This window comes from Parambassis ranga, chromosome 10, assembly GCF_900634625.1.
Source record: "Parambassis ranga chromosome 10, fParRan2.1, whole genome shotgun sequence".
NCBI classification, from domain to species: Eukaryota; Metazoa; Chordata; class Actinopteri; family Ambassidae; genus Parambassis; species Parambassis ranga.
The window spans coordinates 12599288-12619214 of NC_041031.1; the positions used below are offsets into that span (position 1 = coordinate 12599288).

The 19927-nt window shown below is 42.2% G+C and overlaps 4 protein-coding genes across 6 annotated transcripts; 1 reads left to right on the forward strand and 3 right to left on the reverse strand.

Annotated features, from left to right (window-relative positions):
• Positions 1-3950: 3950 nt before the first annotated feature.
• Positions 3951-7067, reverse strand: LOC114442576 (early growth response protein 1-like). The gene is made up of 4 exons (XM_028416271.1): positions 6126-7067; positions 5852-5970; positions 5630-5747; positions 3951-5534 (listed from the first exon to the last, which is right to left on the reverse strand). Exons 1-4 carry the CDS (start codon positions 6544-6546, stop codon positions 4561-4563), a joined length of 1632 nt encoding a protein of 543 aa, XP_028272072.1. The 5' UTR covers positions 6547-7067; the 3' UTR covers positions 3951-4560.
• Positions 7068-7196: 129 nt separating this feature from the next.
• On the reverse strand, positions 7197-11469 carry LOC114442546 (zinc finger protein 62 homolog). Of its 3 annotated transcripts, none has more exons than XR_003671352.1 (5): positions 11263-11469; positions 10223-10477; positions 9772-9899; positions 9405-9459; positions 7197-8928 (listed from the first exon to the last, which is right to left on the reverse strand). XR_003671352.1 is itself a non-coding variant. In XM_028416227.1 (5 exons), exons 2-5 carry the CDS (start codon positions 10448-10450, stop codon positions 7751-7753), a joined length of 1686 nt encoding a protein of 561 aa, XP_028272028.1. In that variant the 5' UTR covers positions 10451-10477; positions 11263-11469; the 3' UTR covers positions 7197-7750. The 3 variants fall into 3 exon arrangements, 2 of the variants coding, with proteins under 2 accessions (XP_028272028.1, XP_028272027.1); XM_028416227.1 differs by having other exon boundaries at positions 10126-10477; XM_028416226.1 differs by lacking the exon at positions 11263-11469 and adding an exon at positions 10564-10604 and having other exon boundaries at positions 10126-10477.
• Positions 11470-12211: 742 nt separating this feature from the next.
• On the reverse strand, positions 12212-13773 carry mif (macrophage migration inhibitory factor). Its single transcript, XM_028416412.1, has 3 exons — positions 13570-13773; positions 12619-12791; positions 12212-12474 (listed from the first exon to the last, which is right to left on the reverse strand). Exons 1-3 carry the CDS (start codon positions 13675-13677, stop codon positions 12408-12410), a joined length of 348 nt encoding a protein of 115 aa, XP_028272213.1. The 5' UTR covers positions 13678-13773; the 3' UTR covers positions 12212-12407.
• Positions 13774-14076: 303 nt separating this feature from the next.
• LOC114443099 (zinc finger protein 696) lies at positions 14077-18681 on the forward strand. Its single transcript, XM_028417008.1, has 5 exons — positions 14077-14266; positions 14744-15057; positions 16175-16464; positions 17080-17191; positions 17270-18681. The coding sequence occupies exons 2-5, from the start codon at positions 14760-14762 to the stop codon at positions 18316-18318; spliced, it is 1749 nt and encodes a 582-aa protein (XP_028272809.1). The 5' UTR covers positions 14077-14266; positions 14744-14759; the 3' UTR covers positions 18319-18681.
• The last annotated feature ends 1246 nt before the right edge of the window (positions 18682-19927 follow it).

Sequence of the window (19927 nt, forward strand, 5' to 3'; positions counted from 1 at the left end):
GTTCTTTGTACAGCAGCTAGTGCTGAAGCTTGTTTAAAGCCATATAATAAAGACAGTATGAAGGCCAGCTATGGTACTGTTGGAGTGTCTCTTATTCAAGAATCTGAGGCGATATGCACCAACGTGATGACCAGGACAACGTTGGCGCCAGCTTACATTTAACCAGTTTAACACAAAACTAAATGGTACAGTGCTTTCTATCTTCAAGCAAAATATGAAAGGTGCATAACAATGTTCAATCTCAATCAAAAACTGTGTCTTGCCACTGATCAATACTCATATATATTATGGATTATCATCCAGTATGATTCAGTGGAATTGGATGGACTTATTGGATTAGATTTATTCTAGGGAAAAACATCAGGGTGGATGAATAATAAGCAAATAAAAAAGGTGTTTAGTACAGTAATTAGATGACCAGCCACTAAACCATGAGAACAGCTGGAAATATCCAGAGGTTAGTTTGCTGAAACTAAGGGAGCAAATCAGAGGCAGTGCATTTAGGTAAAAACATAGAAACTGTCCAAATAACAGTCTTGGAGGAGATACTAAATATTACACAAAAACTAAAATGTAAAGCCAGCTGAAAAAATAAAAAACAAGGTAGGTGTAAACACACAGTGTCCTCGCTCCCTGTCCTTATCCCCACATTGTACAATTATTATAATAATCACTATAACAGTATAATCACCATCTGCATGTGGCAGCTTTGATCCGTCCAGATCAGCTTGTCCTTGTTAACCTGCCATGCCTGACCTCAAGCCTGTCTGTGTGGCAGCAGCAGCCTCGGGTCTGTCTCCTGTAGCGATCATGCCGTTCATCCGTGAAGGCTTGGCCCCGGACCGGTCCTGTTACCTTGGTGACAAAGGAGCGTGACCAGCCGCCAGGCGCCCCCCAAAAAAATTTCCCTTCCTTGATTGGACCCACTGCCTTGTAGTTCTGTGTCCTTCCACCATCTCATTCAGTAAAGATCCTGGGGACGCTGGTGCAAACCTTTAACATTTAAATGGAACATTTAAGTCTGAGTTAAAGCACACAGATCATTTGGGTCAGATATAATCAAACAAGGAGTGGATACAATCTGTTGAGGAAAGGCTGAAATGCACTGCGTGATGTTTTTTCTGATATATAAAATTCTATATCTATTATTATTATATATAAAGGGCAACAGTTTAATGATGGAACCTATATGCATTACTTTAATACACCTGATCTGGAATCAGGCAAATGCTTACCTAAAATTCTTGAAAACTACCAATCAATTTCTGTTTTTCATAATTTTTTTCACACAGGAAGGAGAAAGACGAGGAGAAGCTGAACCTCAAGGGTGTTTCTTAATAACAGGCTTTTGGTTCTGTAAAGGATTGACTGAATCTGATACAATGCTACAAGTCAGGCCCACAACCAGCCAACATGATAATGATGAGCATCCATTCATCAGGAGTGCTGATGTGTCCATTCAAACACAGCAATGCTTGTGGTTGCCTCTGTTGACCCGCTTCTCTCCCTTCCCACCCCCACTTCACTGTGCAGACACATGGTTGCTTAGCAACCAAAGAGCAGCCTACAGAGAGCAACACACTCGTTGGTGCAGACGCTCATACACACACCCACACTTGGGGAAGCCCGTAACTCTGAAGGAGGAAGATAATGTACTCCTGCTCCACCCCTCCATCACGCTCTGTGACCCCCAAAATATGAAGAGGAACAGGCGCCTCTGATGCCTAGAGATTCAGCCACAGTGACTGATCTCCATCCACTGCCACACACAATGCACCAGTGCCTGAGTGAAGGTCTGACCGGGCACACAACTATGGCTGTCAAATGGTCCCAGCAGCATCTTTAATAAAAATCCCTTATATCCCATAAGACTAAATATATACTGTAACTTCTCTTAATATTCAGTGACTGTGACTGATTACCAACGAACGTGATCCCAGCAGCTGTGAAATCAGCATCTCTAATGGACAAAGAGCTTTAGGAGATGAAAGTTACGTCTACCCAGTCTAACACTATTAGCACGTCAAGTGAGTGCTTAAATACAGTCAGCAGATGATGGATCAACACAGTGCCTTCAGAGGGAGACCAAGTAATCCCCTAAAGGGGGGTTTCACTACAGTAATGGCAACCAGTATGAAACCACAGCCCCTGGGGAGTGGTGGGACTGGGTAGATTATGAACAGCCTTGGGGCAGTGCTAAATCCCTTAGCCCCAGCACATACACATACAGAGAGGGAGGTTGGTAAATGCACATTAAAAAAAACATAAAATGGATGAAAAAACACATGCACGCAACAAAAGATTAAAAGAGGAAAATAAAAATATCATCAAGAGTTACCTCAGGTGGGGATAAATAAAACCTTTCATTTGTAACGTTTGGGGAGGAGGATGTACTTACTGTGTGCCAGGGGTGTCATTTTACTTCAGGTGGTTTATGGGATGATGATGGAATGAATCTTTGATGGCAGTGGGGTTGAGTATGTTTTTTTTCTGGCATGTTACAGCTGTAGCCTAAGGGGTGAGACAAATAAACTGAACATGGCAACATAAAAGGTAAGGAACATATTAAAGCCTGGTCCCTGCTGGAAAACAAAACAGTAACACCATGGCCTTGTGATAACACTGAGTTAAACACAATCACCTGACAAAGAAAGTTATTATTACCGGTAGACTGAGAGAGCAAACAGAATTTACCCAGTCAAAATGACTGGAGAAATTAACGTTGGTGGTTTACCATGTCCGAGAAAAACATAGTTAAAATACTTTACTAATACTAAAAAAATATGCGAGAGAAAAAACAAATTATTATTATTCTACCTATCACAAAAATTCAAAGGATTCATACAGTGTACTCTTTAAAGCCTAGTAAACGGTCCATTTGTTGCAAAGCTGCTTACACCAGAAAGGAGATTATACATAACCAAATATACAAACAGGAAACATGTCAAATGCCTGTGTGACCGCTGCCCATAAATACACTCAAAATCTTTTCTGAGATCCAAATCTGTGCATAGATTTGGGTTGCCACTTGACCCCACGTTTTCATCCACACATTAATACTGTAATTAAATGGCACGTAAGGTCGGTACGAGCCCCTGCTTTACTCAGTGAAGTTTCAATCCACTCACATTAAACAGGGTTCACATACAGGCCTTATGAGACTCATACATGCTCCATAAGTCAGAAGCATTACTGCCTTTCTCTCTGTCCCGTGTTAGGTCAGAGTTGCACTTGCTTAATAAATGTTCACTTACAACTGAGAGCACAACACCCAGTGGGAGAAACAGACACAGGTGACCTTTTGAGGGGGAGAGGTCACCGACTGTAATCTTTCTATGAGCAAACCAAGGATTCAGCAGCATGGGGAATACATGCACAGAGCGTAGCAATGCTTCGCTAAGCAGTTAAGAAAGAGAGAGTGTCTGGGAGACAGGGACAAATATCACAGTCAACCTCCACACAGCCTTCATCTTCAAGGCATTTTTAAACCAATGTGTAAAAATACATTCTTCAGATCAGTTGAAGTTTTAGCAGTCTGCAGAAGACAAGCTGAGTGTATACATATATGGGACATGTAAATACAACAGAATTTTAAAAACTACATTATCGCTATTGAAACTAAGGTTTAAAAAAAAGGGCATGGTGGAGAAAGTTGGCTTTATGCCCCTTAACTTACTAACCCAAGGATTCACAGCTTACCTGATAAGCATACGTTTACATTCCTACATAAGGGTTCACACAATGACACAAGTGCATGCATCAGGAACAAGAAGATCTGAAAACACAGGGCAAATGGTGAGATATGCTGAGAGCAACACTTCGATCACAAAATCTATTGGAAATTTGCAGTGCTTTCCAAAGTCCATTTTAAATATCTTGTGTATGTTGATGCTGCCCCCTGGTGTCTGGTAAAGAATAGTGCAACAACATAAATCGTACCATAAATTTTATACTTGTTTATACTTTATAGTTTAATTTTACTTTACAAAAACAGGATGGAAAAACAAAAGAACAGTTCTTTACCAGCATGTAGGTACCTGTTGCAATAAGAATTTGCAATTTCTACAATACAATGGAAATAAACATTTGAGGAACTTTCAGTACATAAGCACAACTTTAAAGGAAGATACGCACTATCCTACCTGTGCATGCCACAAGTGTGCCTAAATCTAATACCAACTACACACTTTTTATTGGCTTTACATTATTTTTTAGTTACTTCAAAAGAATGAGGTGCTTAGATCTGTTTAGTGACTTCCCACTGACAGAGAAGAATATTATTGTAGGACAGAGACATTGTATTTTAACAGCCAATGCTTATATATAATATATGGATGATTATAACCAGTTATTTACAACACAGTGAAAGTTTTCCATTTCACTGTGACCAATTATTCTGAAATAAAATCAGGACACTCAATTCTATTTTTTATTTTATCCTAAATTTGGGTTTGGATAGTGTTTAATTTTTGTTTTGGTTGCCTCAAAATGTCCAGTAAATAGTTCAGAATCAGAAAGGAGTTCCTACTGATTTTGCACACAAACAACACTGTAACCTTTTCAAATGGCACTGGGGCCGATGTCAGGCTCTGGCTGATCATCCAAATAGTAGGGGTCTCCTTGATGGACTCTGTGGTTGTGCACTCTCAGGTTCCCTCTGTGAGCAAATCTCTTTCCACACTCCGTGCAAGCAAAAGGCCTCTTCCCCATGTGAACGTCCCGTTGGTGGGCTCTCAGGTTCCCACTGCGGGCAAATCGCTTGCCACACTGGGTGCAGCCAAATGGCCTCTCCCCTGTATGTGTGCGAGTGTGCACAGTAAGCTCAGAGGGAGTGAGGAAACTCTTGTCACAAAACTGACAGGGATGCAGTCTGACACCTGTGTGGCGTAAGAGGTGTCTACGTTGGTGGGAAGGGTAGGTGAAACACTTTGTACAGTATGGGCAGGTGTAGGGTCGTCCGTTCCCTCCACTCACTGCTGCAGTGTGGTTAAGAGTGTTGGTGTGTCTTAGAGTAAGTGACTGTGCGTTTGACTGTGGTCGAAGAGGGTCTCTGTTGGCAAAATTTGTGACTCGCCGCGTAAGACTGATGGAGCTTCTCCCACCCCTGTCCTCTCTGGATCTCCATGTTGAATCACCAGACGGGACATGTGACTGATCCTGCCGAGCACCCCGCACTGAATTCTGATTAGAGTTCTGGTTCTCAGGCTCCTGGTCCAGGAAAGGGAAGGAGGTATCTTCATCTTCGTTGCTGGTATTGTCTGAGCCAAAACCAGGCCGGAAGCAGGGTGCATCTGTGCCAGTGCTGCTGCTAGCGGGACCAGAGCAGCTTGTGCCATCGGCCTGCAGGTTCTCTAGACTGGACACCCCACCTCTTGTACTGTCCAATCCCGGTAACCACTCCCCTGACTGAGCTAGGCTTGGGTCAGGCCTGGGGGAGCAACGTCCACTCTGGGAGATGGAGAGAAAAGGAGCAGAGGCTTGATCTTGGAGATGCCTCTGCTCTGCGTTTCGGCCGCCCTGATTCCAATGAGAAACTGCAGACAAAACATGTGGGAAAGACACTCTGACTCCCTTTACCTTTACTATAATATTTGTACAGAAAGAATCATAAGACAAGGTACTTGCTTACACTTAGTTTTTGCTTGTGTAGCAGACAATGCATCAATCTGCCTCTGGTCCACAGCAGCAAGGTTCCCCTCTGAGGCTTCAACTGTGACAGATCCCAGGGTAGGCCGCGATCCAGCACGCTGTATATAAAATATATAACAACTTAAAAAGATTCTTAACAGCCAGCAAACCTAAGTGTACGTGTCAAGGATTAGTCATTCAGTTCTGAAGAAGCAGGTCTGACCTCATGTTTTACTGAGGCTCCATCCTGACCTATGACCTCCTCTTTCAGCCTGCTGAGGCTCTGGCTGAGTCCTTCGATTGAGTCCGTATGAGAACAAACATCTTTTCCCACATTCAGTCCTGTACAAGAGAATTGTCAAAGTCAGTAAAGTCTCTTAGATCACAATAATGGATTGATGCAAAATAATGATTAAGAGCACGAGTTAACAGGTACAGGTACACGAATGAAGATGAATCTCCTGAAGTAAGTTGTCCATAATAATAAAATGTAATACCTGATCCTATCACGGTCTGCTGCCTCAAGCTGTCCTCTCCGTCTCCAGATGACATCTCTCCTTCCTCGCCCCCTCCACTCTTCACCTTCTGCCTCCTCTCCACTTTCTCCAGCTTACATCGGAGGATAGAGATCTCCTCGGTTTTCTGCGCCAGCTCCGCCTGCTGCTCACACAGGCTGCTCTCAAAAATCTTGGCTATCTCGCACACGGCGGCTGCCAGCAGCGAGTCCATGACGGTGGCCAGCTGAGCATGGAAAGCGCTCCTCACAGACTCCATTACACTTTGTTTTAACGATTCCGTTTTAATGTCAACGAGTGATGGACACCGCTGTCTTATCCTATGACTGGCCTCCTCCAGAATCAGTGGACGGACGGAGTGGCTACTATACGCTCCCCTGCCCGGAAATATATAAACTGCCATAAGATGCTGCCATGCTAAAAACTAATTCACGCCATCTCAAATAGCAATTCGCTCTTTTCTAATAAAATAACCTTGTAGACATAGTCAACCCGTATTTTCGCAGTCTTATTAAATCTATGACATCCAGGCAATATATTTTATCTCGTAAGCTAACGTTACAGTACAATTGTGACAGACACTGTAGTGTAATGCAGGAATCCAGTCTACAATGTATGACAACACGAACATTGTTAGCTTCTAGCTAGCGACAAGAAAACACTGTCAAGAGCTAATCGGTTCTCTGTTGTTTCGCCAAGCTAGCTAACGTTACCTCTTGTTAACGTGTAAACATGGGAGCCAACGAAGCGTAGTGTGTCCAAACCCTTCCAGGCGAACACTACAATTGTGCTGCTGCAATGGAAACAACCAAACACACTAGATGGTAATAATTAGTCGCAGTCGACGGTTAAATTCCTTTGCTGCTTAACATTAAATCTATGAAAACAGTAAACACTGTGATGCAGCTGCTCATCGTCCGGCTAGCAGGTTGGCACCTGAGATATGTGATCATTGTTCAAGTCTCGCGATAAAAAACGTAGGTTTCCCAATCCAACGTGTACACGCAAATACATTGTGCTGATAATAACAATAAAATCCTGATACACATAAGGTGGTTTAAAATATGGAATTTTATTCGATGTTAATTTAACAACACTATATTTTACATAAAAATAACCACATATTCAGTTATGTGGATATATTATTATTACAAAAACGAACTTAAGTATCAAATTAAATACCACCAAATATAATAAAACCGCAATCATGTAATGTCATGTTTATTTATGTTTGTCCACTTATTTAACATTAACTGACTAATGTTTAAAACCTGTAAACAAGAAAAGAACAGATCAAGTCTGCTTAAGGCAATATTGGGTTACTTAATTTTGCTGCAATGTGATAAAGTATCCAATTTATTAGGTACTGGCCAAATCAGTTGAAAAAGTATAGTCATTTTTTTCATAAAAGCAACTTTCCTGAGAATTCAACACAATGCGCCATTAACTTAAATCCTTACAACTGAAACAACTGTTTGTGTTGAAAACTTAAGTGACAGTAGAGCTTGGAGGACAAATTGATTTTTGACAATTATATTTTGCTGCCTTTTCATTTGCACTGTTGTTTTTACTTGTGATTTAATGTATTAATATCTGGAGAATACTATTCACTGACATTCAGACAAATGCTTATTATATAGTTCTGGTGAAGAGAATGTATCTTCACACCTTTCGCACTGGATCTCTTCACTGGGATTACCACACTTTTTCTTGTGTATGTACAGCTGTGCCTTTGTACGGAACTTTGCAGGGCAACTTGCACAGGTGATGGGCCTCTCCCCTGTGTGGATACGATAGTGTTCGATCAGCATGCATCTGTGCTTTAAAATCTTTTGACACAGTAAGCAGGTGAAGCCAACTGGCGAGCGCGTTCCCATTGTTTGCCATTTTGTGTTTTCATCTGTACTGCAATTTTTCTCAACTTTCTTATGGTTGATTTCTTGACTTGTGTATTTTCTAAGATGACTCAAACCTGCTTTGTTATCTTCAAGCTTATCCAAGGGTTTGGTCCATGTGACGTCCCCATTTGTGTCACTATAACTCATTGGGCCTCTGTGAATTCTCTTGATGTGTGTCTTGAGTGCCTGGCTGATGTGGAACTTCCTTGGGCACATGTTGCAGTGAAAGGGCTTTTCTCCAGTATGGAAAAGCATATGTTGTTTGAACCTGTGGCGAAACTTAAACTGCTTGTCACAGTGCGGACAGGTGAACCTTTTTCTCCGTTTGGATAATTTAACATCGCTGTGAGAGGAAAGTGTGCTCTCTTTTTTAACAATCACCTGTTGTTGGCTTGGCACAGGTGTTCTGTCTTCATCACAGGAGGTCTGTGAATGACTGGCAGCTTCTTTTTTCAAAATTTTCTTCAATTTTTTACAAGACAGTTTATGAGATTTTAAAGCACCTGGAAATTGAAATACTCGTTTACAGCCTCGGCACCACCTGTGTGATCGCACGTGAACACTTCGACCAAACTCGGTATCGAATACTTTCTTGCAAATCTTGCAGGAGTATGTATACTCACTCCCATTTCCATATTTCTTCTGTTGTGTGGATTTGGACTCTGATACCACACTTTTCTTTTGCTGTTTTTTGCTCTTCACTGTAAGTCTTTGCTCTTTTCCTGTAAATTGTGTCTCTCTCTTTCTAAGCTCTTCAACACCGGTTAGGTCCAGTTTCAGGTCTTGGTGGTTTTTCTTGTCATTTCTCGTTGAACGACGATTTCCTTGGACGTATATTCGTGATTTTTTGTCGTTATTGGATTTACGCCCCTTGTTTAAAGCAGAACCTGTAACATTGAAAACAAAATAAACAGGGAGTACATATCATTATTAATATATGATACATATACAAATGTGTGTGTAATGTGTAACTGGATAAATATAAATAATAGGGGTGGAACAGTTCACAAAATACAGACTTCGGTTTGTATCAGTTTTGAGGTCACGGTTTTTGGTTCGGTTCAGTTTACAGTGTTGAGGTTTTTTTTTTTTCAACTTTTTGAACACTCACATAGATCAGCATAAAATGCATATAGTCTAATTGACCCATCATTTACCATATTTAAGAATCAGTTATTATAGAATTATAGGTCTTTCACATTAAAAACCACATCAATGCGCATGTCCAGAACCGAACGAACACACATCCAATCCGTGACATGTTTCCTGAATTGTCCCATGCCTAATGAATAGACATACTGTTATGATTAAATAAAAATACAAAAATAAAATAAAATAAAAAAAATCAGTGAAGAAAACTCACCTTTCCTGGATCTTCTGCCATCCTTTTGTCTGAACTCAATGTTATAGCTTTCAGCCTAAAATAAAATAAGAACATTATTGGTTAGAGGTTGGAGAAAAGTAAAAGAAAACAAGTATGTTTAACTGTGCCTGCATATATCTCTGCGCTGATTGAATCATTAATTGTGGCTAAATGTGAAAAGATGGACGTGGCTGTTGTTATAACACTGCATTATGTCAAAGAACTCTTTCCAAAAAGTTCTTCTTGCATCTTGAGAGAAAATTTAACTTGGACTTCACTATTGTGACGAAAATCTTTCGTCAAAATAAATTATCTGGTGGCAATCCGTCATGTTCAGCACTGCCATACTGTAAATTTATTTACACACCTCTTGCTTGAGAACAGGAATAGGCCACAGAGGAATGGAAAAGGGTCGCAGTCTTACACTGGGGCACACATCATCCTCTTTCTTGGTCACAAACTCACAGCCAAGAGGAGCACACCATTCATCAGGTACTGCAAAAATCCACAAACAAAGAAACAAGTCTGATGAAACCATCTTATGCAAACCATGCAATAATGTGACTGATTATTTTACTGAATGATATTGTGTACTATGCAAAAACACAGCACATCAATATTGGGAAGATCTGATTTAGTGCATAGTCTGGTAATTGTACTTAATCTTAAAATGTTTTCTTCTATAATACAACTTCTTAGGTTGATTTTGTGAATATTATACCTTCATGTTCAAATTCAGGAACATTAGAGGTTTGTCCCGAGGCACCTGTAACAACTTCAGGCTCCATTTGTGTTTCATTTAGCTGCGTATTAGTCACCTCAGCTCCTCTGTCACCTCCAAGAACACGGTCTTTCAACTTAAGCTCTGCTGTCTGCAGTTTTATTTTCAGCTGGGCAATCTCTTCTCCTTTCTGCACCAGCTCCATTTGATGATCGTGTAGGCTGTTTTCAAAAATCGTCGTCACTTCAAACATAGCTCTCCTCAATATTGAGTCAAACGTAGTGGTCAGCTGAGCCCTGAACCCTCTCTTCAGAAGATCGGCCATCTTTGAAACCGTGCTGATTGTTATCACCTAAACAGAGAAATAAGAACAGGTTACAGTCAGGATTATTGCTGTAAAAGTTCTCTAATTAATCTACTAAAAAAAGACAAACAAACATGTTGATGAAGATTCTCAATCATCCAGGTCATACTACATAGAGAAGATTGAAGCAAGGTGTCTGGACTTGTAGAGTTTTCTTGAAGACGTTTCACTGCTCATCCAGGCAGCTTCATCAGTTCTAACTGTTTGGTGGGGAAACATATAAACCACATATAGACCATGTTTCCCCACCAAACAGTTAGAATCTTCTGTACGACTTACAGAAGAAAAAAACACTGTAAAAATAGGAGGCGCTTGCTACTTTAAAGATATAGATTTGTGTTGTCTGATCATTTTAAATGAATTCAAATAACTGTAATACTCACAAGATTAATTATTAATCAACACGCATTGCTTGCCTAACGTTTTTTGTACAATTTCCTGAACAAACCTGTCTTTTACTAAATTTCCCTTTCTTATTGTTATTTTTTCTCTATTTATTTGAAGATTTAATTACGCTTGACTGTTCCTGACGAAGATAAAATTACTGGGGACTAAAGACTTCACGCGTTTTTCGCAAATAAAGAGTAGCACATTGAAATGTCCGTTTCTTCATTCACCGTTTAGCTCATCCATGGGGCACAAGTGGAAGCTTCTGCTTTGGCGAAAGAACACCAAATAATCAAACTGCTAAAATAATACACACAGCTAGCTGAACACACGGGTAAAGCTCATTTTACATATGGTGGGGAACTAACCATCTAGCATTTACTGACCGTAAGAAGCGGGAAGAACTCCTTTGCTCCTCCTTTATCCGAACCTCACATAAACACACAAAACTAATACATTGATAGTGAACTGCTAGACACCATTTGGTGTCGAGATATTTAGTCGTTTCCCGGTATTATTTCTTCGTTTTCAAGCAAGATGAACACACAATAATATAATCCACAGCCATTTTTGGAGCCCGACCGGAAGCTACTGCTACTTCTACTTCTTCTTTAGTTTAATGGCAGGTGGCAACCTACTTTCAGGTGCATTACTGCCACCTACTGGAGCGTGAGGCTGAGCGGACAAATTGTTATTTCTTTAACCATTTCTTTTGCCACTTTTTCCAAGATGTGTCTTTTGATTACAGATTTTGCTTCTGCTTTACTAAATGCTGTCATTATGAAATTATCTAAATTAACATATCTTGTCTTGTATCAGATGAAGAAGATTGAGAGACTTGGCATCTCCTACCCACTGCAAATCATCATCTCTACTGTGAATACTGCTAGATGATGGTGGTGTAAGGACGAAGTTACGTCAGTCCCTGTCATCTTCCATCAACCTGACATTATAATAACTATATAAATAAATACATTTAGTGATATTTTCCTTGCAATGCAGCCATTTTTCTTTGCTACAAATACCAGGGGACTTTTACAATATGGTGATTACCATAGCAACCAATCTGGAACAAATAAACTCCTAGAAATCTCCTAGAGGCAAACAAACTGGGAAATTCAAGGCTGAAAAGATGCCTGTGAAAATCAATAGTGATATGTCACAATACACCAATTATATTTAATGAATCAGTTTTTAGGGTGCTGGTATTGTGTGCAGCCATACAGAGTGTCATATGCTTTCACTGCATCTGATATAAACTATCTGCTATTTCTATGGTTTTGCATAATTTAATCAAACAGTCTTGCAAGTGTAGACAACCAAAGAACACAACGATTCATTTACAGGAGTTGCTTTATTGCATTTTATTAGGGAAAAGATTAGTGCAAAGCTACAGGGTACAGCTAAGTGCTTTTTGAAGACAGTCATATTGATTATTAACCAGTTAATTACCATGTGACCTCACTTCTGCATATCATCAGTTGTAACAATACTTGGAATGATCGCCTCATTCGTTGGGTTGACTTCCAACTTAGCCAAACGTACTGTTGTTCCAGGCCACATTGGCTGCATCCATGTCTACAAAGTTAATGTAAATCCTATAACAGAAATCAAGATAAATGGGTTAATGTGAGCAGTTATTACCAGCGGGGGTTTATGCAACACACAGTAGTGTCTACGCCTGTGTGATTCTTTCTGTACTTATTGTGCTATGTGCCATGGCAGATGTATGAATTTGCTACCTGTCAGGTGAGATGCCCAGGTGTTTGTTTAGCAGTCCACACAGAAGTTTAGAGTACTGCTTGTTGTGAGCACCACTGATCTTGCCAATGCTGTGAAGGGAGCAGAGTGCACAGGGGTCTCCCTTTCCACCGAACATCATCATTTGGTCAGGGTTGATATGCACAGCGATGTACTGGCATATAAAAAAACAGAATCACAAAACTGAAGTTAGCTCCCAACTGGGTAAATCAGCGATTCACATTCAATTCATAGTTTCGTTTCATTTTCAGCAATTTAAACAGCCACAACAGTAATACCAATAACAACTTTGACTATGCTGTTAAACTGGTACCTGTCAAGGCAACAAGTCACTGGGAATGATCAGGATTTTACAATATTATGATTATGTAAATCTTAAAAAAATCAGATCATGTAAAACTTAAAGTCCTTACACAGGACTATAAAGAACTGGGTTTCTCATGTTCCAGGTAATTCCAACATCCTACATTTAATCAAATGAGACACTAGCAGTCCCTACTCGAAGAAGGTTAATCATTTATTAGTCTGTCTTGCATAACTTTAAACATATTTACTAATTTTAAAACGAATTTCATTGCAGGTACGTCATGACAGAATTTGCTTGTGCCTGACTACATTTTAAAGCCTTCTAAAAATGCAAAATACTGGCAAAGAACTGTTTGGTCAAAACATTCAGAAAATATGCTGTTTTAAGTCAGGTGGCAGACATAAATTGAGGCCACTGGTCAATAATCTAACAGTGCAGTGAGGATTGTTGCATAATTGCATAAGATGATGTCAGCAGAAATGCTTCTGCCTGCTGTAATCACACTTCATGCATTGTGTGGCACTAAGCAGATATGTTTTTCTTATAAAGACGATTCATGTTGGCCAGAAATTAATGTGCAAACCAGTCGAGCATTGATGGGAGAAAAATAAACGCCCTGGCCTACCTGTGCAGGTTTGCCCATAGCTTTAGCCAGCTCATCGGTGGCCTCGGACAGCAGAGCCGTCGGCACATCGCTTTTGGCCACGTTGGTGTTCACCACGAACATCGGCATGATTACAGCTTTTTAGGGCTCTCTCTTTTTTCCCAACTAATAAATCTGACTGCTGCCGCCGCTATTTAGCTCACAAGCGGAAGAGGCGAGAAAGAGATTGAGATGAAAAAAGCAAAGACTTCCGCTTTTGCATGTGTGCAATATTTGACAACAGCGCCCCCATCCATCCTGGAAGACCGTACGTTGAACACAACGCCGCCCACACGGAAGCTTATTGTTTTATTATTATTTAGTTATTTCTTTTAAAACTCACTACTACTACTTCCGTTGAAATCACACTGTGTATAAAGCGATCTGATAAATGTAATTATTTTTTTCGGGATGCGGCAGCTTTCCAGCATAGGGTACTGGGCATGCGTAGTGTTGTCAAGCATCATAAACTGGGCTAAAGGAGGCGAGCAGGAAAACAGTGGCACAGAGAGAGGGAGAGGGAGCGAGAGGGAGAGAGCAGAAGTTGGATGGCGCTTTCCTTTGTCGCCGCGTCTCTGCGTTCACGAACAGCTACAAGGCTCCTCAGCGGTCCGTGAAATTACACCGTGTGTCGTCGTTTTACGGCTAAATTAATCCTGTGGGTTACATCAAACAAACGGTGCGTATACATAGCTAAATTAGCCAGACTGCTAGCACTTATCGAAACGGAGAGGTTGCTGCCTGCTCCCCTACTACTCCGAACATTATTACATGTCAGTATTACAAGTTTACTAACAAGCTTATCTTACGTAGATGAGAATATGTGGTGTTGTCTTTATTGCAGCGTCGCCGTTGCACTGTTTAAATGCTCCTGATAGGTATAGTCTTTAATTACAGGCTGAGGCTGGATGACCAACATGTCCCCGTTTGAATTCTCTGCCTCATTTATATCGATATTATTAAGATTATGTAGCAGCAAGCTAGTAAAGTTTGCTGACACTTGCGACGTAGGTCCTAAATACATACACTGTGGTCATATCACATCGATTAGACAATGCGAAACTTTTGCGATCCTAGCAGGAACGCGGTGTTAAATTTAATCTCGATCATTAATGATTGCTAACATATGAATTGTCATTGAATCATCATTACATAGGCAGCCTGTGGGCAAGATGATGGAGGAAACAGTGACTACATTCGAGACGCATCTGACGGCTGTCATGGACAGTCTGATCCGCGCCTCGGTCTGTGAGATCACCAAACTCTTCCAGGAGACTGTCAACGACTACCTGGTGGAGCTGTCCCTCAACAGGAAGGAGAACGAGGCGCTTAAACTGCGGCTGAGGCTGACCGAGAACAAGCTGCGAACCGAGCGCAAGTACGGGATGGGCTGGGCAGCCAACCGCCGCAACGCCGGACTGTCGACACCAGAGGACGAAGGGCGGAAAAAACGTAAAGTTGACCTGGCCCGTAAGTATATATGTATATGAACATATCTTCTTCTTTTAACTTTCATCATATATAAAGCTGTCACTTCATCAACACGTCCTCAATGCTTCAGTATAAATGTGTATTCTTTGTGAGAAACTGTTCTTGCTATCTCATGACTTATGTGAAGACGCACTTGTTTTGTTGGAAACCATCTGGCAAGAGCTGATCTCTCCCTCCCTCCTCCCCCCTTCCTCCTCCGCCTCCTCTTCATGATCGCTCCCTCTGTCCTTCACCTCCCCCTCTCCTCTCTCTCTCCACTGCATTCTGTCCCTCCCACTCCTCTGTGCTTCTGCTTGCTCTCTCTCCCTCCCTCCCTCCTTTCCTGCTTTGCTCCTCTCCCTCCCCCCACCTCCTCCACTTCTTACTGTGGCTCTCCAACTCTACCTCCTCCCCTTCCCGCTCCTCTCTCCTTCACGCCCTCTCCTCCTCCTCCTTTCCTCTTCTCCCTGCCCCCACCTCCTCCTGTTCTGTTCTCTCCTTCATCACGTTGCACACTCCCCCGCCTCCTTTCCTCCCCCACTCCGCTCCTGCTTCTCTTCCTCTCCGCCATCCGCAATAATTACATACTCCCTCTACACTTCCACTTCTCCTCTCTCTCTCTCTCTCTCTCTCCTCTTCATCATGCACTCATCTTTTTTCTCTTTCAATATGTCCTCCCTCTTCTCCTCTTCCTCCTCCTCCACTCCCATGTGACACCCCACCAACTCCTCTTCCTCTCTGCCTCTCTCACTCCTCTCCTCCCTGTCACATGTTTTTCCTCTCCTCCCTGCTGTCTCATCTGTCCTTCTGTGCCCCCTCTCCTCATTCTCATCATGTTTTCTACTCCCCCTGCTCCTTTTTCTTACTCCTTTCCCCCAACCTCTGTTCTACTCCTGCTCCTGTCTGCTTCTCCAATCCTCTCATCCTGCTCCTTTAACTCCCATTTCTCCACCCTCTGCTCTCCTTCATCTCCCTCTCTTTCGCTCTCTCTCTCCTGGTCTTCCAATCATCTCCTCCTACTTATCTCTCACCCCCTCATATTTCATTCGCTCTCCCTCCTGTCTCCCTGTGCCCTCCATCTCTCTACCTTTCCTTCATCACCCTCCCTTCTTCACAGGAGGCAAGTCAAAAAAAGGCCCAGCAGCAGCCTATGGCAAAGGCTGGCCTGGAGGTGTGTGGGAGGAAGGCGGAGGTGGCAGTGGAGGTGGGGGAGGAGGAGGAGGAGGAAGTGGAGGAGCCATGGGGATGGTAGCAGGAGCAGGAGGAAGAGGGGGGAAGGAGGCCAGAGAGTTGTACCTCATCCAGTTCCCTCGGGATGAAGAAGATGAGGGAGGGATGGTGGAGGACGAGGAAGGGGAGGGCAGCCTCAGCGGTGAGGGGGAGGAGACGGCCAACATCAAAGAGGAGGTGAGGGAGTCGGGCTTTCTCAGAGGAGGAGTAGGAGGAGAAAGTGGCACAGCATCTCTGCACTGCTCCGCAGCATCATGTAGACTGAGAAAGAATGTAGACAGAAATGGAGAGAGGAGTGGTTATACAGAGAGACAGAGAGAATTTTTCAGCCATCAAATCACTGCAGAGATGTAGTGGATAAAGAGAAGACTATTGATTTGATATTTAGCTGCCAGAGGAGCCTGTTGAGTATGGCCCTTCACATCTCAAGTACAGCAAGCTTTTAGGTAGAACTATGGCTGGTGAAGGTGAAGAGCTTTTTTTCTGTTCCTTCACATAACCAGTGGCAGGATACAGACCCACTCCTCACTTCTCTTCTGGATTTGAATATTTAAATGAGCAGAATGTGTATTAGCCTCCCTGTGACATTGCTAAATGTGTCCTGATGGCTAGGAAAATTCAGTTCAGTTATCATAAAGCTTATTGATTATTAGGTGCATTGCAGATATATAAAGTGGTTTATGTGTTGTTGTGAATTTTACATCTAATCTAAGTTTTTCAACAATAACCATTGTATTCTTACTGAAGTCAGTCAGTTGTTTGCACTACATCTCTCTATGCTTCTATGTGTAGTTTGCTCAAACAGAGGGCTATCAACCTGTCTCTCTACGGTTAATCAAGGAGGCTTTAAAGATGGACCTGCCTAACCAGAATGTCCACAGCGGCTCCAGAGCCCAAAGTGAAGGTAATGAACCCAGGGCTGACTGAGATTGGGGGTGTGGGGTAAATATTTTCTCACACTCTCCTTCTACTACTATTTTAGAAGAGCTGTCAGATCATCCCCCAACTCTTCATCCAGGAGAGACAGAAGAGGAGGACTGGGAGGAGGACTCAGCGGAACCATCAGAGGGGGGAATGACCATGGATGAGCTAAGGGGTTTGGAGTCTGCACTTAGGGCTGAGAGAGGCCGTGAACAGGCTGCTATGACAGCTTCTCAACCTGTCAGCCCACACTCAGAGGTGGTGCAAAGCGGTGAGATCAACTTGGCCCCGAAGTACATTGGTCTTGATGGAATGGAGCAGGAAGGAGAGCTGGAGCCTCAGCCACCCACTCTGCAGAGAGAGGACCAAATAGGGCAAAGCAGAGTGAAAGATGCAGTGAGGGCTGGAGGGGCTGGGGGAGTGGAGCTAAGGTTAGGTTGGTCAAAGAAGTTGAGAGAGGGTGAATCATCTGCAGTCATGTCTGGAGAGGATGTGGCGGATCAGGAGGAGTCAGAACACTTGCCTCATCTATCTGCTCCAGGGAGTGTCGGGGATAGCGGAGGAGAAGAGGAGGGTGGTGGGGACCTGCTCCACTTCTGCCCACAGTGTGGCGGAGGCTTCACTTCAGAGGCTGAGCTGGAGGAGCACCCCTGTCCACTAGGTGGCGCCCATTTACAGAGCAGTGGCGCAGAGGGCAGTCTTTTTCCCTGCGCTCACTGTGGCAACACATTCAGCCACGCCTGGGCTCTCAAGAACCACGAGTGTGCCTGTGCTGCAGAGCGGCCGCACTGCTGTGAGATCTGTGGGAAGCGTTTCACACACTCACGCTCGCTGGAACGCCATCATCTTGTGCACACAGGCGAGAGGCCGCATCGTTGCCAGCAGTGTGGCCGCAGCTTTAGTCGTCTAGGTAACCTGGAACGCCATCAGCGGATCCACACGGGTGAACGTCCATATGGATGTGAAGCGTGCGGAAAACGTTTCAGTCGTGTGGAGTATTTAAAGAGACACCAACTCATACACAACAGTGAAAAGGCAACACTCCAGTGCTCCAACTGTGGACGGGGCTTCAATGATGTGGAACAACTGAAGAGCCACCAGTGTTTTTAAAATCTGTGATAGGACTTGAAAAAGCTGTTTTTTTACGGATTGTGATAGAATTTAGCTGATGAGCGTGATTGGGACATTCTTGTGGGTTTTTTTTTCAGTGACTACCTTTTAAGTTAAAAAAAGCACATACATGTGGGTACAGTCAGTCGGGTGTTTGTTGTCTTTCTGTATAGGAGAAATAAAATCCCTCCCAAACATTTTAACTGGAGGTGTTTTTAACTTATTTATGACAATGAATAAATTGTACATGTCCCTCTTTTTATCACTAATAACTCCTGTCAAAGCTGACTGTTCTTCTTTAACAAGATAGTTTTTGTATATTTGTGCTTGGTCACATTGTTAAGAAATAAACATTTCAGTTTATCAGAAGACTGTTCATTTCAGTTGTTCTTTATTAGATAATTAACTGTTGCAAGATGATATGACTCATAAAGGAAGCATTCATGTTGGAAGGTTATATTTACTATCATCATTTGTTTCTTGTCAAAAGAGACCACCGCCATTTTTATATAATCAGGAAATAAAATTAAAGAGCTTATTGAAAACAACTAATTGTTGTCTTCCTTACAGTGATTATAAAACAGTGATTGTTCTCATTCCTGTCCTGGTTTGCAGGATGTTTTCCTGCTCTTCCACAGCCATCTCGCTCACATTGAAGCATTTCTGTAGAGGATATTTTTTCACAATGTCACCTGGGCCACACTGTTGAAGCTCTTGTACGTGAAAACATTCACACAATTCATCACAACTCATACAGTTTCTATTTTATGAGATAAGGGCTGAATGTTATGTTATATATTAATTTAATGTTATATTTACATATACATATTACAACACAGAAGAGGAGCACCTTTCTTTGAGACAGGATCAGGTTTGAGACTCTTCATTCAGGTATTGAGTGCATTTTCTTGTGTAAATAAAAGAAGGCAAATTTCCAACGCTCACAAGAGGACATTCATTGTCCTCTCTTTAACCACAATGTTCAGCAGCTCAATTTTCTTTGCACCAAAAGCAATATCTGATTGTTACAATTTAAATTACAGAGATATGTGGAGGCACAAGGCTTGTTTTACCTGTGACAGTAAAAGGAAGCAAATTTTCAACACTGACTAGAGGTCAATGAATGTGAAATAACACTTATCTTGAACTTTGGATTCATCCTTGTTTAAACCGAGTTTATAATCAATGTTAAGTTTGTATTCTCTCACCGAGCTCACACTGGTAATTTTTTTTTCCTGCGGATAAACCAGTTCATCCTCTCTCAACACAGAGCTAAGCAGGTTATTTGCACTTTCTTTTGTACAACAACAGCAGAATCACTTATCTGATGCATTTACACCATCAGCTGTAACAGCTTGGTGGTATAGATAATGACTGAACTGGCATTAGGCATAACACAATGAGACTTTTTACTACTATTGACCTATTAATTTGCAGCACTCTGTTAAAATGCTGTGGCCTGGTTGTAGGAATGCGTCTGAATGCTCATCTTGCATTAAACCACATTTAAAATGTTGTCTACATGAGGTGACAAGATCAGCTTGGCACCAGAGAGGGTGTGGTGGATCAGGAGGAGTCAGAGTACCTAGCCCTACCTGTTCCAGGGAGC

Bases quoted from the DNA above. Each gene is read 5' to 3' on its own strand.
- mif (XM_028416412.1), bottom strand. From the start codon at position 13,677: ATGCCGATGTTCGTGGTGAACACCAACGTGGCCAAAAGCGATGTGCCG. The intron at 12,792-13,569 runs GTAGGCCAGGGC...TTTATATGCCAG, and splicing joins CTATGGGCAAACCTGCACAG to TACATCGCTGTGCATATCAA. The intron at 12,475-12,618 runs GTAGCAAATTCA...TTTCTGTTATAG, and splicing joins CTGGGCATCTCACCTGACAG to GATTTACATTAACTTTGTAG.
- LOC114443099 (XM_028417008.1), top strand. From the start codon at position 14,760: ATGATGGAGGAAACAGTGACTACATTCGAGACGCATCTGACGGCTGTC. The intron at 16,465-17,079 runs GTGAGGGAGTCG...TTCTATGTGTAG, and splicing joins CGGCCAACATCAAAGAGGAG to TTTGCTCAAACAGAGGGCTA. The intron at 17,192-17,269 runs GTAATGAACCCA...CTACTATTTTAG, and splicing joins CTCCAGAGCCCAAAGTGAAG to AAGAGCTGTCAGATCATCCC.
- LOC114442546 (XM_028416226.1), bottom strand. From the start codon at position 10,596: ATGACCTGGATGATTGAGAATCTTCATCAACAT. The intron at 10,478-10,563 runs GTTTGTTTGTCT...TTCTCTGTTTAG, and splicing joins TTGAGAATCTTCATCAACAT to GTGATAACAATCAGCACGGT. The intron at 8,929-9,404 runs GTGAGTTTTCTT...TCAATGTTACAG, and splicing joins TGGCAGAAGATCCAGGAAAG to GTTCTGCTTTAAACAAGGGG.
- LOC114442576 (XM_028416271.1), bottom strand. From the start codon at position 6,546: ATGGCAGTTTATATATTTCCGGGCAGGGGAGCGTATAGTAGCCACTCC. The intron at 5,748-5,851 runs GTCAGACCTGCT...TTTTATATACAG, and splicing joins GAGCCTCAGTAAAACATGAG to CGTGCTGGATCGCGGCCTAC. The intron at 5,535-5,629 runs GTAAGCAAGTAC...TTTTGTCTGCAG, and splicing joins TACACAAGCAAAAACTAAGT to TTTCTCATTGGAATCAGGGC.